The following is a 17,635-nucleotide window of genomic DNA, read 5'->3' as shown; positions in this document are numbered from 1 at the left end:
ATTAAACTAATCACAATGGAATAAAATTAGATTTCTGCAACTCAAAAGCAATTCTATAGAACTACTGTATAAGAAAGATTTTTCTCTTCCATTACTAACCTGATTTTTCTTTTGCTTATCTCTTTTACATGTCATATCTACCATCAGTAATTAATTTTTCTATTAATGAAGTTAAATGTTTAAGAAGTAACATGATGCATTTATTATCACAGAATATGTCTTGTGAAAGAATTTTAAAATCTGAGCAGGATACTGCTCCATCTTGGAATCCAAAAAGACTTGAGAGGAGATCATTCTCTGAAACAGAGATTTCAAGATGAAATGACAAATTTATGTGCCTTCTGTGTTCACTCTGTCATGTTACCAGTTCATGTACCCATTCCATTCTACTAATCAAGGCCAACCATTAAAACCCCAATCAGTATACATGCTGCCACAGTAGCACCTTGAAAATAAGGTGTGTGAGGTTATACAAAATCATGAGAAGACAACAAAACCAAGGCCCACATATTTGAGTTCAAACCACACTGTTTTCATAACTCCTGTGCTTTGGATGCTTTATACCCAGTTGGATTGATTTTTCAGGGCATAAAACACAGCTCTTGCCCTCCACAGTATTGCTACCAACTCAAAATGAAATATAAATGAATATTCTAGCTCTCCCCGAAAGCAAAGAGATTGAATGTACATCAAGTAAACTCATTCATTGACAAGATAGTTCGAATAACTTACACATAGCTACAGAGAGTTCTGTTCTAATAAAGTCTATAGAGATCAGCAGAGGCTGGATTGTTATTACCCACGGTGTGGTAGCAGCCAGTGATGTTAGTGTAAAGCTATCAAAGACTTTGAGAACAGATGCACTTCTTCTGATCAATATGAAAGTATACTATAAAGTTAAAGCACCATATGAACAAGAAGCGTATAAATTAAAACTGACCATCTCGGACAACTAGATAATATTGAGTAAGGAAATATTGCATCAGAAAGTAAAAGTCTATTCACCCCTCGCCTGAAGTAGCAAATCACAAAAACTGACACCAAAAAGAAATGGTAAATGAAGCCTTGCTGTAGTAGAACATAAAACTCCTGAAACACACAACAAACCCATTAATATATATCCTCTTCTCAAGCACATATATATTGTTTAACATTAGTACTGCAGAAAAGTCCAGAACTGAATTTGTTAGGTGCTGCCCAACTTTTCTCACCCTTCCAGTTTAATGAGCAAGCAGCTTCTCTGTCATATCCTCAGAGGCATCTCTGCATTTTCCTTGACCTCAGAGTTCTTTACCAGACGTAATTTTTGAATCAAATACTTGTTCTACAGTTATGAATGCACTAACTATATCAAACTATAGCAACCCTTCCCACACCCATTCCCCTCTTATATTTTACATAAAGCCATCAGGGTTCAAATACTTTAATATGAATTTAAGTAACATTTTAAAAGTTGCAGATCTCTGGGGTCCCATTTTCAGTCATTAATTTAACAATGAAATCCACCTGACTATGAGTTAGAACATTTTAACACAAGTGAAACAACTGTGGCACTCCGAGGCATCCTGCTATTATTTTCCTAGACACTATGAATCTTTAGAAGTGCAATGAACTTCAAATCCACATACAACAGCACAGATCATGAGGAAAAAAAAAAAAATCCAGATAGAATAGAAAGTTACCCAAACAACAACAAAAAATTCTTGGAGGACAAGTAGGTGTGCTTGAAGGAAAAACACATGCAGTCTGCCAGTCAGGACAAGAAAACAGAGGCTTTGAGGGTCTTTTAAGACATTTCATTTCTTTTCAGGAAAGGATTCTGAAAGAATATTAAATACCACAGCTATGAAAAACAGTAACAGACATAGCCCTTGCTTTTTGAGCAAGTCAACTGCTACCACACCAACTACAGAGAAGAAACCTCACCACTTTTGGCCAAAAAATCATCAGGAAATACTGCATTTCAATTTTAAAGCTCAGCACCAGCCATCTGATTCCCACTTGGAATAGGACAAGGCAAGCTTGGTTTTCTAACCTCTTTCTAAATACAAGTCTTGAGGCAATATATTGTTTGGAGATCGATAACAACTCATCTACACTCTTTGAGGGTCTGGCAGTCTGTCATTGATCCCCATAACATAGTAGGGAAGTCTTGAAGGAAAGAGAAGACATTTTCAAAACTAGACAGAAGCAACTACTTCTCCTTGCTCCTTATCTATCTACTAGAAGTCAATTAATATTTGCTGATTTTGCAAGTCTGAAATTATTTATGATACACATTTGTAAGACACAACTTCTTTCGTCATTATTTGTACTTAAAATATCTCCTGTTAGTTAAGAGGAAAGCGTGACACCTAATTAAGTTGTTTCAATCCTCATCTTTGCTGCCATCTGTAGGTAACATGAGAGGTACAAGAAAGAGACAAGCGAGTTTGAAACTGGTTAGATCCCAGTCCTGAGATTAGGATCCATGCCCGTGAGAAAGTATGATGTTCTTGTTGCCTTCCACTCCTGATTTTAGTGTTAAAATTAGTCAGAAAAAGATAAAAGATTCAACAGCTTGGCTCTGTCTGTCCTAGAACCTCAAAGTGATCTGCCACTGAGGAGACAAAGATAAGGAAAATTAAGTTAAGGATCCATGCTATTTTATAGCACAATTAAATCCTGGTATGCAAATTCAACATCTATAATTATGACTATTAAAACGGCATATACTTCTGGGTATATGCCCAGTAGTTGCAGCTCAGTCTCTTTTTCAGTGTGCCATGCAATGTTTTCACAAAACTATAAAGGAAACTTTTCAAAAGAAAAATAGCACCAAAGCAGATAAGTTGGTCACATTTTTAAACCTGTTACGATCAATTTTGGAAATGTGAAATTAAACAAGTGAGGCCAGAAATTTAAATACTTGATTTAATGACTGCACAATTTTAATACATAAAAATAGATACTTAGTAATGAACGAGTTTATACAAATCAGATTTCCTTCATACGGTACAAAACAATGATGGAGATAAAAAAAGACTTGCTGGATAACAGGGCAAGACAAAAGAACAAGAAAACATCATTAAGGAAAATTTCTAAAATGATCAGAGGCTTATTTCATAAATACAGTGCAATGCTTTCGTTTAACAAATACAAAATTTACTATTTAATTTATCAACATCAGGAAATATATAAAATGTCATTGAATGACAATCTTATTTAAAAACTAATGCAAATACAATAGCCTTTATAGAATTCTGAGGTAATATTACACAGTAGACCAAAAAAGCTTCAATAAATAAAACTAAACCCAAGGCAAAGTGCAATTCAGTGAAAATAAGATAAAGCTTTTAACAATAATAGATAAAGAGTTATTAAAATTGGGTGTAAGCCATAAAAAAAATTTTGGCTAATTTGCCATGTTTTCAGATACACTGTGTGGCTTTTCATTCATATGTCAACCTTCCATGAATCCAGTTCTACAGAGAGGGGAAAGGGGGAAAGCGTTCATTTCCAGATTTCTTACCTACATCAAAATCAGCTGTTAGAAATTCAGCAGTGTTTGAAGCTCTCTGGTTCATTCAGTGCAGCTCAGTTATTTCTTAAAATCTGAAATCCTGTAAACTGAAATTAATTTTTAAAATCTCCATTTAGGAGAAACAATGTAAAATGCACAAGTTTGAAATGCTGCTTCTAATGCTCTCCATTCTAACCTAGTTTTGTTCCAGGTCAATGGAAATCTTACTACTGGTTTCAAGGAGAGCATAACAAATACAGTGACAAATATTTTAAAATATCCTACTATCTATCTCTGCTTTATTAAAACAGTAAAACCTCCAGTTCCTTCTCTAGGAAACAGAATAAAATAAAATCTACACTTAACTATCAAAGAAAATCCACAACAGCGTTGAAATTATGGATTAGGCAGAGTAATTCTTTCATCATGTGTAAATCTGTTAGTTGTATGTAAATAACAGAGAAGGAAAACAAGAAAAATATCTTAGTCTTATTGCAAATAAGTAATTGAGTACAGACACTACAAGATATTTAAGCATCTATGCCCCAGCAGAAATCAATGGAGAAGGCTGGTAAGTTAGATTCCGAAGTGTCTCGAATGATCTGGGCCTCATTCAGCTGAAAGAAAAATCTATAGAACACACAGTAGCTACTCATATTAAAAAAATACTATACTGCATGCTGATAAATTCTTTCCATCTAATGAATAAAACCCAGACTTAAAATTACATCTATATTTCTTTCCCAGCTCCTAATTAACTAGCTCAGAGCAGGCATACCAAGAATTCTTTTCATGTAGTTTGTGCAGTCAAAACCACAAAACATTGTCTTTAAATGCTTGCCTTCAAGTTAATGAAAGTTTCAACATTCCTCTGGAATGATACTGTACTCACTGTTGTCATAGCTTACTTAAGTTTTTCAACAAAGTTGCTGAAAAAAGTGACAGCATGATACACTATATTAGTTTTCCATGTGTTGTGGATTTAATTATTTCCCTGAAATACTTCATTGTATGTGAAATTTGTTTTAAATATCCTGTTTTGTTTACTGTAATGCTACAGTAGATCTGGTTAGTTTGTTTTCAAAGAATAAACACACAGCTGATTAATACCTGTGAGTTTGAACTTGAATGCCCTCAGTCTGAAAAAAGCACTTTTAACACTCTTGTACAGTCAAGGTAAAAGCTAAATATAGAACATCTAAAACCTCTTATTCATAAAAAATAATTATTTAGCAGTAAATGGCACTATCAAAATCCTATTTTTTCACAGGCAGTTATTTACATGCTTCTTAGACAGCCTGTTTCATTGAGAAAGAAAACTGGAATATTAAAACTGCATACATTTTATAAAGACTAAAATTCCTATTTGACTTTGTGGAAAATATGGCTACATGCTGTATGGTGTATTTTTTTTTTTCTATTATTTAACTGACAAAGTTCCACCACTGGGATTAGTTAGTAAACAAACATTCTGTATCTTATCTCCCACTGAGATACCTGCAATGTAAAGGAATTATGATTAACGCTAAAGTGCTGTTAAGAAAAAACAGAAACAAACTATAAGAAATTGTCTTAGCTGGGTTTCATTCATCAAACAGACTAGCTTTTTGTATGAAGAAAGCTACTTTCTGTGATAAAGCAAGCAGTAAATGTATTGCCATTCAGGAAAAAATATACACTTCATATTTCATTAAAAAAAAAAAAAATCTAAGTTGGGTAAGACTGGCACAGTATCAAGAGACATAACAACAAAAAGCTTAAAGGCACAATTAGAAGAGAGTGAATGCTACATAAAAATGCTGTTCTTGAAGTATTTCACTTTATTCTAGACCAAAACCCTCTGCATTTGAAATTCCAATGATCAGCTTTTGCTTCAGTTCCTTCTTGTTCTTATAAGGAGGGAGACAAAGCTGGTTGAAGCAGGTGTGGGCCACAGGTAACCTAAAATAATTTTTAAAATCCCCAACAAAGCACATTTAATAATAATAACACAATAGAAGCAGAGCACTACTGCCTACACATTTTCATTTAAACTTTACTTAAATAAGAAACACTGTAAAAGAAACATTTATCCTAATCCTACTGGTTCAAGTTCTGTTGAACACAAATACCACAAGTGTTGGTTATAGCCACCTCAATGAATTCAGAAAAAAAATCATGGTGGTTCATTGTGTATTTGCACTAGCTCATGTTAGGAACAATTAAACAAGTAATTTACTTGGATTGAAAACATGTAAAGAATCTCTATAAGTAAAGAATTCCTGGCCTCAAATGTAAACATTGACTAGAGAATCAATCTTATACTGATAGTCACCTGCAAAATTTGTGCTGTCAGTAAGTGGATTTAATATTTTAAAGACAAACTAAAGGAGTGCATGAAGTTTCTTCCTCATACATTAGTTCTGCCCTACCTTCAGGAGCGATAGAGGTTCTTAGGGAATAATTTAAACAAAAAAAAAAATTAAATGCAGAAAACTTCTTACCAATTAGTAGATGTTTCACTCTTTGCAATCTTGAAATTCAAATCTGCCATTCCTCCCACAGGTACTCTATCACTTCCTGTTGCAAAATGTAGCAGCTTCTTTTGAAGGTCTAGAGAAAATCCAAGTACTACATCCCAAAAGTATCTATTTTCAGGGTAGGGAGAGAAGAAAATGATTTAAGATGCAATATCATAGCAAAATTGTATGAGGATAATAATACAATCATAAATACTATATGATGAATGTCACTTAGAGAGTAGTATCCTACACATGCAAAGTTAAATAAATTCCTAATTGACAAATATGATGTTTTATGAATTTTGGAATGATGTCTTGTCAAATGACACCCAACTCACTTTGCTATTAAAACGGAAATGCCTTCTACTCACTAATATAAATGTCCTCGGAATCAACAGAATTGGAAGAGAAAAAGCATCTTTAGAAGTTTGGATAATAAAAATAAAGACTCAGGTTTCACTATGCAGGACTTAAAGCTGTTCTTTTTAACTATCTTCATTTCAATCTGATGATAACATTTAAAGGTATTCAACAACACATTATGCCATTAAGGATCCAAGTCTATCTACAGATAATTTAGTAGTGTCTTTCTCTTTTTTTTGGAAATACATTTTTAAAACTGCTGTCATTCTCAGATTATCCTTGAAAAGATTATTCCCAATAGCTACCACTCTTACGTTTTTTGACCTCAGTAACTGGAATGAAAAAAATTAAGCCTACCGTATAGTAAGGTCAGTTTTTTGGTAGCCCTCATATTGGGTGCTTCGTTGTAAAGCAGACATATCCAGTTCAGGACTACCACAGACAAGGATTTCAACCTCTTCTGGACGAAGCAGCTGCCAGAAATTAAGGATAAAATATATACAGTTTTTTTAAAGATTAGAAACTTTGCTACTAGATTCACATTTAATTTTACTTTTGGCTTTATAGAAAAATTAACAGAATGTCATTCAATATAAATCTATTACTTAGATACATATTGTTTTATAGAAAAACTAATTCCTTCAGTATTTTGAAGAATCTCTTCCTACTATATACAGGAAAAAAGCAAATTACTGGATAACAAACTTTTGTGCATTTCTTTTGTTCCTTACTTCTTTTTCATTCTTCCATTCATTGCACTAAATTGTTTGTGATCTGATTAGATTAGAAATGGTCAGGAAGAAAATTAAGTTTGTATGTCTAAAATTCTGAGGGAGGGTCTTGATCTCAATTTTGGTTACAATTTCCATTTTATTTACACTGAAAAGTCTCAGGGTAGGTTGATGAGTAACAGTGGCTGGCAGAACTTGACTTAGTTGTACATACTGCTGTGCAAAGCAGATACATGTAACAATAAACTGCAGAAACTACTTAGTTACTACGACTTCATTCAGTTTCATGAGAGTACATTATGGGTTTTCAATAGATTTTCATTATCCTTCCAGAACCTTCCATGCAGTTGGTCACATCTCACTTTGCTGCAAGTGTGTCATTCTTGTCTAATTTCACACACATGATGAAAATCTCATGCAAATTTTAATTGCCTCTTCTTTTTCTTCTGATTGCACACGGGATGATGTAACTTAGAAAAGGCATTGTAACAGCTGAATAGGACTGAATACGGAAGAATGTTGAGTCTCAACCTCAATGAATGTTCTTCCTTCAAAATGTAATAGTCATTTCATAGAAGTCACTCAAGAGCATACAGACATAGCTGGCCTGCTATTCACAACTGCAGGGAATACAGAGAATCCTTGGAAAATATCCACATCTAACTTGTGGGGCTTTATTTACCAATTTTCAATGGAAATCTTCAGGAAACAAGTGACTATCTACTTAATTTCTTCTGCTTATGTTGCATTCATCAACTACAGTGATTAATCCAGATTCTTCATGAATCCTAAAATCATCCAGTGTAATTTGCTTAATTTAGATAAGTCATTGTCACACATTTAAAATAGAAGTGTTGTTTCATTTTATTCTTACCAGTAACGCATATGAAGCACAGACACTATGAAATCCGTAATAGAAAGCTGCAAACTGTTTGTAGATTGATTTGTTGATAAGAAAATCAACATAGAGTTGCACATATTCTGAAAAAGAAAAATGTTTAATTTTGTAACATCACAATAATCATTTGTTGTGCTCTCCCACATGGTACTGAGCAAAGAAAAATGAATGCATTTCATTTTAGATACTAGTAAATTGGTAGGCACACCAGAAAGGACTACAGTAATTTCATTTTACAGTCTGTTAAAGAAAATCTAGGATTATAAAAAGGACAAACCTAAGTCTGTCAAATATGTGTAGTTACTAAGTATTGAATTACCTTTCCTATTCTGATTTGTGACTGGAATTTTATCTCCATTTGGCTTTAAGTTATAAGATTTTATAACACCAAACTCTTCTTGAAAAACCTAAAGAAAAAGAGGGGTCAAGGTCAGTACTGGAAAACACATTCATATACTCACAATTTACAAAGCTTATACTTATTTCATGTACTTCCCCTGTTGCTTTCTGTAGCACACGTTGTAATTCAGAAAGTTGTGGGTATTTTAAAACTTAAATATCACAATTTCCAATAAATTGCTCAAAAAATTGGTATTCAAAGTAGTGACCCTGTTACACAATGGCATATTGAGCTGACCTGCAGACTCTGGAGCCACAGAGTTTTTCACACAAAAGAACACTTTAGAATCATCAAATACAATTAAGAAGGTATTTGTTCCACTGTAGCTCACCTAGGAACTTAGAAGTACCCACTTCACAGCAATTCTCATATGGCCTGACAATGTAATTCAAAGATAAGGGAAAAAGGTCACTACTAATCCAATATACATAAAAAAAACTGGCATAAAATTTTAACAACTAGTGTGTGCTCTAAAACAATGAACAAATCGAAAAGGCTTCCTTGATTAAAGTAGCAGTTACACATATAGGTCAGGCAAAACTGCTGTAACCAGAACAAGCTACTGTTCAACTGAGATTTCCTGGACAAAGCATACAAAATATACGAAGTAAGCTTTGACTAGCATCTTGGTTAGACAGAAAAGGGATTATTTTGCAGCCAGATTAATTCCACAAACCAGGTTGCTGATTCCAAGGTGGTGGTATCAGAGGAAGCAAAGAGCTGGAAATGCACTAGCAGCTGGGCATGCAACCCTGCCAGTCACTATCAGATCCACCTGCACTGCCAGGGGACAACTTAAAGTTCTGTAAACAAGCCAGCCTCTGTACGCCCCAAAGCCCCAGGACTAGACTGGTATTGAAGCAAGCTTTAATGCCCATGCAGTTACATTCCAAACAAACAGCAATTGCACAGTAGTAGGCCACTGCACTGCAGAAACATTCATAAAAATCACTGAACAAGTTTGACAATTGCTTATAATTGTGTATTAAATGACCTGAAAGGTTGAGTAAAAATCCTTTTCAACATTGCCTTCGTAGGATAGAAGTTCACTTAGTCCATGGGCCAGTTCCTATGATAAGTAAAAACTCCTTAGTAAATCTACAAAACCAAGTGATGAACTTTGCAAGGGCATGCATTACACAAAGTATCTTGAAACATCTGTGCACATGCATATACAAAGGAAAACTCGCTGATTAATGTTTGTGTATATATATGTATTTTTATTTCAGTAGAAACTGTTATGTTTTCCTTTCTACTACAGAAAATATCTAGAAGTTTCATAGTAGATTTTGGTATTCTAATTTCAACTAGAGAAACAAAAATTCTGCTAGTCCAGAAAAACATGGAGAATTTCTGTTTTTAACAGAAGAGAAGAAGACTTTATCAGCCTGTACTGGAAAAAAGGTTGTTTTTGAACAGCTTACAATTCAAGTACTAAATATAAATAAATCAGGTTTTAAATCAGTAATTTAGCCTCTTAAAAAACAATACTTACAGGCATAATCTGTATCAGGTCATCTAACGTGACATCACAGATGCCTACAAGTGTGTTATGATCACAGGGAACAATAGGAGGACTCAACAATTTCTTGTAACAGCAAGGTGGGAAACGAATATCCAAGGTGATGCTATTATATACAGCAAGTCCCATAAGCTATACATGTCAAATGTTAAGGACAAACCCCTCACATCCTTATTATAGTTAATTATTTAGCACAAACAAAATCTTAAGTTAACAGAAGAAATAGAAATTATTTAGTTTTTGGGGGTCTGACAATTTTTTATGTGGTTTTGTATTACAATTCAGTAGTAGTCATGATGGTCAAATGATGCACATTGATAGAACACTTGAGAATATTCATAATCATATTCTATACAACCATTTCCAGAATAAATTGTTCCAAATTATAGTTCTGAAAAAAGTTTTTAAAGAGAACTCTATATATATATATTTAATAAAAAAATTCTAGGCAAATCTGCACTGGCACAACAGTCTACAACATTTAAGTGTATCTCATGAAACAAATTTGAAATGATACTAAGTATCAGAAGGATCTGGTTCACGATTCAGTTTCATACTAGAATAGTTCAGTTGGAAGAGATCTACAATGATCATTTGGTCCAACTGCAATCAGTAAAATAAGTGCATCATAATCTCATCTTAGTGGAGTTATAAGTATATATTGTCATTAACCATTTGTCTGAGGACTTCATAAACGAGCACAGTGGAAAACCTAGGAAATAAACTGTTCAAAATACCACGTGGCTTCCATTCTGTTAAAAAAAAAGGCAACATACTGATGAATGGGGACTTAAATGAGCTGTATGCATTAATATTTCATTTATGTTTACAATATGAAACTTAGAAGTGTAAGTACACCAAAAAATTACAACTTACAGAGAGAGAAGTTGCATATTTAATCTTAATTCTAGTGTTTTCTGTAACAAGTACCACATATCCACACACCATTTCCTTCCCATTTTTAATCCACTTGCTTGAATTCTGCTCTTTTATACATTTAAAATGGAACACATTTGTAGGTGCAGTATCTGAATGAGTTTTAATCAATGACTGATTTCTTGCCCATATCAGCTTGCTGAACGGCTGTTTGTTGAGCACCATCTCACAGACATAAAAGGATACAGCTCCAACCAGTCGAAATTCAGAATAGTTATCGCACTTAAAGCTGCTGAACCAATGGCAGTGTGAGTCCTTGTGGTAGGTGAACATGCCTGTGGGACAGGAATGCTGGCCTTTACAAAGCCTGAACTTTGCTAAAGAGCCACACAAAACCTCACGTTTCTGACACAGATACCCTCAGAATTGGCCACGTCTCCGTGCTTGTTCAGCCCTCCTCAGCATGAGCCTGCGGGTGCTCGGGCAGCCCCCCAAGGGCAGCGTCAAGGCTAAAGCAGGCCCAAGCCCAACAGGGTGCTGGTGCAACATGTTCTGCAGTTGCATATTCTATACGGCCTCTGGGCAGTCTGGTTCTTCACCATACTTCACTATCTGTACAGCCAGAAATGTTAGTTGTCTAACCAAAAATCTTTGCTACAATGTAAACCTAAAACTTCCTCCCTTGCTGGGTTAATAGCAGATGACAATGTCAGCATGAATCCCATGACACAAATTACCATAAGCTTTACCTTAGCATAGAAAGCTGTAAAGGGTTTATCTTATACACACACCAACAGCAAAAGGAATGTTTTATATTTTCTGTCCAAAAAAAAAAAGCCACTCACTGATCTAAGTGACAAGCTAGATCCTACTGAAATAATGCCTAAAGACTGGTTTGAGCGCTGTTTGCATCAGATATGGATCATTCTGGTTTAGATTGATACAAAGTAAAAAAATGAATAATGAAACTTCATAACAGCTTTAAGATGGCTTGGAAGTATTGCTCAGAGTAGTAAGACACTCAGACTCCAGCTAAGTATGCACTAACAGTGAAATTAACTTGAGCAATGCAGAAGTAAATTTGATAAAACATGATCATTTGCTTTAATTTGTTGGGATAAACATAATATTTAAGTGAAATTGAAAATTCCTTTGGACTGAAAAGGAATAAAAATCCAACTGATGTCTCAGAGTTATCAAGTTCCTATGAAAATTCATAGGTAAAATTCTGCCTTAATATTTTCCCCCTGCTGCTCTCCTGATCAATCTAACTATCTTTTGAACTTCAGCTCAAAAAGGTGCTCATCACAAAAGCTTTAGACTGTGCCTTTACCAGAAACAACAGAACAGTTGCATGTAAGGCAGAGCAAGGTTCACATACTGAAAGATGGCAGCGATGCTGCAACAAAATAGCTCTGAAATTCCATTCATTAATTGCCCACACTGAGATAAAGCCTCATAACAATCACAGGAGGGCAGATGACTGAATTAATTTTGAGTTTTTAACTTCAGGGGTTAAATCTGAAGAATCAGCTAATCTGGAAAGGGTAAAAACAGTGATGTTTTTAATATGTTTTTCCTTCCAATCTTCTGACATACATTATTTGCAACTTAAACATTAAAGACAGCACAGTATATAGTCCCTTTCCAAAGGACAAGTACATTTCTGAACTACTCCCACACTTGGCTGATAGTCATATCAATGAAAGAATTTACACTTTAAAGTGAGGAAGCCTGCCAGAGCTGGTGAAGAGAAAAAATACTCTCAAATGTTTCCAAACTCATCAGTTACCAAGCTCTGCTGACAACACATTTTCACTAACAGCACTGTCAAACTTACAGAACACTTTCTCCAGGATAAATTGTTTCCTATTAAGGTTATCACCAAATTTCACCTCTCCACACAGACATCTTTTTTTCCTAGAAAAAGGGCTATAGGCAAATAGTGATGTCAGCAGATTTGAAGACATATTTGTGACTTAAAATTTTGGGCCTTTAGAAGAAGTGCTATAAACAACAGAGGACCATGCATGCATTTGTGGGGACTCAAATACTTCCAGGCAAAGACAGGCAAGCTCTGGCATTCCACCAATGACTACCAGGTGTTAAGCTGAAGTCCCTGGAAAACAATGCTTTTCATTTAAGAAGTAGCCTGGAAACATTTTAAACCATTGTAACATCTGTACTATTCACACACAGCTGAGGAAAGCTGACTCATCTGAGAAATTAATTAGAATGGGGAAAAAACCCCCACCCAGATTCATCTACAGCAATATAAACAAGTAGATTGAAATTTAAGTCTTCCAGTCTCCTGAAATCTGTCTTTTTTTTACCCTTTGAGCCTGCAAATATCATTAAGAGCTCACAGGTCCTGGTAACAGCAGGGACAGGCTATTTCATCCAGTCTCACATCTGCCTGTATTGTCTCTGCCCCTGATTGAAGGACCTTTCCTAAGAACATCTCAGACCACTTTAAGAATACACAGATACCCCAAATACAATACATGATGATAACAAGTCAAGTAAGAACTAACCTCTACCTATACTAACCACAGAAATGGTGCTAGAACTTGCAAACATTATCAGTGTAAAGATCAGTGCAAATGGAAACTATTAATACATGGGAGATCAGAGTCAGCTTTTGCCCAAACTGAACCCAGTAACAGCATCCAACTGTAGCTGCTTATGAAAATCTAGAAAATTCCCTAAAACTAGCAATAAGGAGAGAGGTCAGGGCAGTGTAAAAACAGACAAAACAGCATGAGTAGAAAGAGGCAAGGTCGTTAGGTGACAAATACATTTGGCCTTATCTCAACTTGAATATTTCCTAAACCATCTACTTGAGAGGCTGCTGTATGTCCTCTATTTTGGAACAGGAATATCATATTCCAACTGCAACCAAACAACATGTTAAGCTAAATTGAAGAAACTTATTCTTAAATCCAAATATAAGAATTCACACTTATATGTGTGTGAATTCTAGAAGACTTCCAAGGGCAGAAACGTGTCAGTATTTCAATGTCTTGCATAGCTTTTGCTTACTCTTAGTTCTAGCAATTCACTAACACTCAGAAAATTCTTATGATTTTTCTATGCTGAAGAGAAATGGAAAGAACTCTTTCAAAGGCCCAGTTCCATTTGAGTTATAACAGATTTAAATTATCCTTGTCCTACTCCATATAATAGTTGATGGCCTTCTCCCATCTGCCCAGAGGCAAATCAAGACCCTGTCTTTGGATCAAGATGAAGACAATGTAAAAACAGATTTATCAGAGGAAGAACTTCCAAGAAAATCTACTGCTAGTCTTGAATTTGCCCTGCTTCATATACAATATGCTCACTAGCCTAGGGATACTAACAAACCATAAACATTGAGTATCTGGTTTTTGAAACAGGGTTTAGGATGACTAAAGTCTTAAAAAACAGAATTGTAATTTTAATTCTAAACCTTTGCACTGATCAGAGATTTGTTCATCCCCTAATTTTGCCATACCACAGAAGCAACATTGCAGTTTTTCAGCAGTCCTTGAACTCCATTGCCAAAATCCAAGATCTTCAAAGCCTTTCAAATACTTCTTACTCACTCTTCCACCTTCCTCTATACCAAAGCTTCTTCTCATTTATATACAATTTGAACTTGCCTGCTTTTATTTTTACTTCAATTAGTAACTGCTCCACTTGAAACTATGTTAATGAAGAATTCTTATCCATCACTGGTTTGATAACTTAAAATGAATATGTTTTCACATTTACTTAAGAACATTTATGAGGACTCACCATAATCCGGGTGAAAAATCTGGCGAATGAGAAGAAGAAACCACTCTTTTGTCAGGCCACCCATATCAAGACCAGCTTCCCCTACAAATGTGACTTTCAACTTCTTTTTCAGATCTGCCTTCTTCCTTGCTAGCTATTGCAAAATAGATACGGGATAAGAAAGAAGAGATTTAACATATCACTACCTTTAGCCCTAGAGAACACATACCTCTGTCTCTACCACCCTTACTTTGTTTAAACTAGCAAATCATCTCCTACTAAATGGTCAAAATGATATTAAAACATTGACTGACTTGCAGAAGCAAGATAACTGTGACTGCTTGACATCATCAACTACCTGGCATATGGTGCCACTCTCTAGGCTCGAAAAAACAGTTGGGTGGTAAATAGACAGACTTTTAATAAGCTACAAGATAAAACGAATTGAATCTATCTGGAATATTTTGAACCTCTGTATTTTTTTTACCTACACAGAAGACATTCTGCTATGAAGAAATGATAGATTAAAAAAAACCAATCCACTCCTTTGTATATGTTTAGAAATAAGGAGACAGCTAAAATTTGATATAAATTTAATATTTGTTCAGCACAAGATACCTGTCAGCAAATACAAAATGTGAAATTGATTTTTAGACAGTGGTAAAAAGGTCTTTTTATTCCTTTGTCCTTAGAGATAGTATTTCACACAAGCAAAGGACCAGCAAAGAATTAGTTTACAGTCTTTCACAATTTGCAGTGATCTTTCAGTCCCTATACAATTTTTGTTTTAAACTATTGATGAGGGGCCAGGTCCAGAGAAAATGTTTAAATCAGTAAGGACAGTGTATATGCTAAAATAATTCCTACATTGTAGCTGCTCAAGTAAATTCCTGTTGCACAAATTTTATAAATATGTGTGTTTGTACTATTTGACACAAACTTTCTATTAAGCTGAAGTGATTTTCCTTTGCAAATCATTTTCTTTTCAATTTGAGATACAAATGTGACATCTTTCCCCCACCTTCCATTCCCTGTACTTTTGACAATATGAATAATGTAACACATTCTTACTCATCCCTGAGATGGGCAGAAGAAAACGTCAGAAATAAATGGGAGAATATTTTGGCTATCAGAACCCTTGAAATTGCTCTTGGTCATGTCAGTGTGGTAAAAACCTCTACAGTTCCTGAGAGAAAGTAGTGTTACCATCCACATTTCTTCTGTCTTAGGAGAGAAAGCCAAAATAGACAGTTTCAACTTATGTTTTCTGAGTATGAGTAATCAGAATTTATTTGGTCTTGTTTTCACCACTTGGACTTATTTTTCAATGTCATCAGGCTGGTTTTAGTGTTGAAAGAGAGTAGGTAACTAGACTTCATTAAATAATGTTAATTAGCAAGGTTCAGTGGATACTGAATGGCCTGCTTTAATGGACACATCTGTTTACTTTCTAAAAAAGCAAAAATTACATTCAAGAATGTTAGGAATTAGTTAATATCAATATAAGAACTTAAGAAAAAGAAAGCCTAAATAATTCTTATAGGACAGAGAAGTTGGTGAAGGAAAGAATAAAAAAACTACAAGAATTAGAACAGAGCAAACTCATGAGTGATTAGTCACTTACTATTCGTGCTCCTATCATGGAATCAAATTCTGCATAAGCTGATAATTATACTCTGCCTTCTTAAGACAAAAATTGCAAACACAAATACATACATCATGGCACACAAACTTGTATGTTTATTACAGGCTTAGCTATGGAGCGATATGAGGACAGAAAATGAAGTTCAGAATGTTTAACATGATCTGTTCTGCGGCACTGCTGCTGTGACAGTAATTCAGTTCTTTTAATTTTGGTATTATACAGTTATATTCCTAATCTCTTAGTGTAGAAAGATTTAAATATGACTTATCAAACTGAAGTCTAAGTGCAATAGCTATTCTGCAGTAACACACCATTTAATCACATTTTTTCTTACCTCATCAAGTGAATCACTAACAAGGTGCGTCCTCCTCACTTTCACATTTAGGAACAACATATTCATGTCAGGTTTCTGTCTGCGGGACACTTTATCCACAAGGCTTTGCTATTTGAATAAAAAAGAAAATATCATACATGCAGTGTCTTCATTTAAAAAAACCAAAGCATCACAATTGTTAAGTGTAAAAAAAATCCTTAGCATCTTGCATTACAGCCATCACCCTTCTATGATAGCTGCCTCAATGCCTTCAAAGAGATGGATGGCATTTTCTTTTCTACTGCAGACAAAATTTATACCATATTCAAACTAACTCATCAGGAAGTTTAACAAGAAGGCAGCAATTGTACACTAACCTTTTAAATACCTCAAATTAATATTACAATGACTGGCTGTGCTTTACTTAGCTATTCACCAGACACATCCAGCAAGACAGGCATGGATAGGTGGTGGTGCTACTACACTCGGCACTAAGGAAACCAGTATCAGCTGGCACCTGAAGAAAATTACCACACAGGGAGGCAGATAATGCCACGTTCTGAACAGAAGCCGCCTCTCTTCTGTAATTTGTGAACACACAGTTGCATCTTGGTCTTCCATGACAATGTATCTTCAGAGAATAAAATAGGAAACAGTCTAAAACTTTCATGGATTTTTTTTTTCTTATCAGCACATTATGCTGCTTCTCAAAAAAAAAAAAAATAGTAGTAAAGTTTACTGTAACTCTCCACAACACTGGTACATATGAGCATCTTGAAACTAAGCCCATTCAAATAAAAAGATCTTGAGAGACTCAAGCATGGACATTTGTAGACTAGTAATAGTACAATGGCTCAAGTTCTTTTTGAGAGTAGTCTGAAATACTGGAAGTTGTAATAAAAGATTGTGTGTAGCACCAAGCATGAACTAAACAAAATACCAACAGTAAGTCACAAACATTTACCACTAAATGACTTACCCGTGCAATACTTATCATTTGTTGTTCCGAGTCCCTTTGAATAATAACTTTTTTTGCTGCTATAGAAATAATAAATGGATACTGACAGAATGAAAACCTGAGAAGAAAAAATATTTCCTTTTTACTATCTAGCATATTATTTTCTTTTT

At 34.7% G+C, this 17,635-nt stretch overlaps 1 protein-coding gene across 1 annotated transcript in view; it reads right to left on the bottom strand.

Annotated features, from left to right (window-relative positions):
- Nucleotides 1-5,164: 5,164 nt before the first annotated feature.
- HECTD2 (HECT domain E3 ubiquitin protein ligase 2) overlaps nucleotides 5,165-17,635 on the bottom strand; it is a 33,974-nt gene continuing 21,503 nt past the window's right edge. The window contains exons 11-21 of the mRNA XM_010210384.2: nucleotides 17,487-17,583; nucleotides 16,529-16,636; nucleotides 14,571-14,703; nucleotides 11,040-11,128; nucleotides 9,891-10,049; nucleotides 9,390-9,464; nucleotides 8,315-8,402; nucleotides 7,972-8,078; nucleotides 6,724-6,839; nucleotides 5,986-6,129; nucleotides 5,165-5,443 (exon numbers count right to left, since the gene is read on the bottom strand). Coding sequence (XP_010208686.2) covers nucleotides 5,323-5,443; nucleotides 5,986-6,129; nucleotides 6,724-6,839; nucleotides 7,972-8,078; nucleotides 8,315-8,402; nucleotides 9,390-9,464; nucleotides 9,891-10,049; nucleotides 11,040-11,128; nucleotides 14,571-14,703; nucleotides 16,529-16,636; nucleotides 17,487-17,583 — 1,237 coding nt within the window. The 3' untranslated portion in view covers nucleotides 5,165-5,322. The remainder of the gene's footprint in view (nucleotides 5,444-5,985; nucleotides 6,130-6,723; nucleotides 6,840-7,971; nucleotides 8,079-8,314; nucleotides 8,403-9,389; nucleotides 9,465-9,890; nucleotides 10,050-11,039; nucleotides 11,129-14,570; nucleotides 14,704-16,528; nucleotides 16,637-17,486; nucleotides 17,584-17,635) is intronic.

This window comes from Colius striatus, chromosome 8 (genome assembly GCF_028858725.1).
Source record: "Colius striatus isolate bColStr4 chromosome 8, bColStr4.1.hap1, whole genome shotgun sequence".
In the NCBI taxonomy this organism is placed as follows: Eukaryota; Metazoa; Chordata; class Aves; order Coliiformes; family Coliidae; genus Colius; species Colius striatus.
This window is presented reverse-complemented; position numbering and strand designations above follow the sequence as displayed.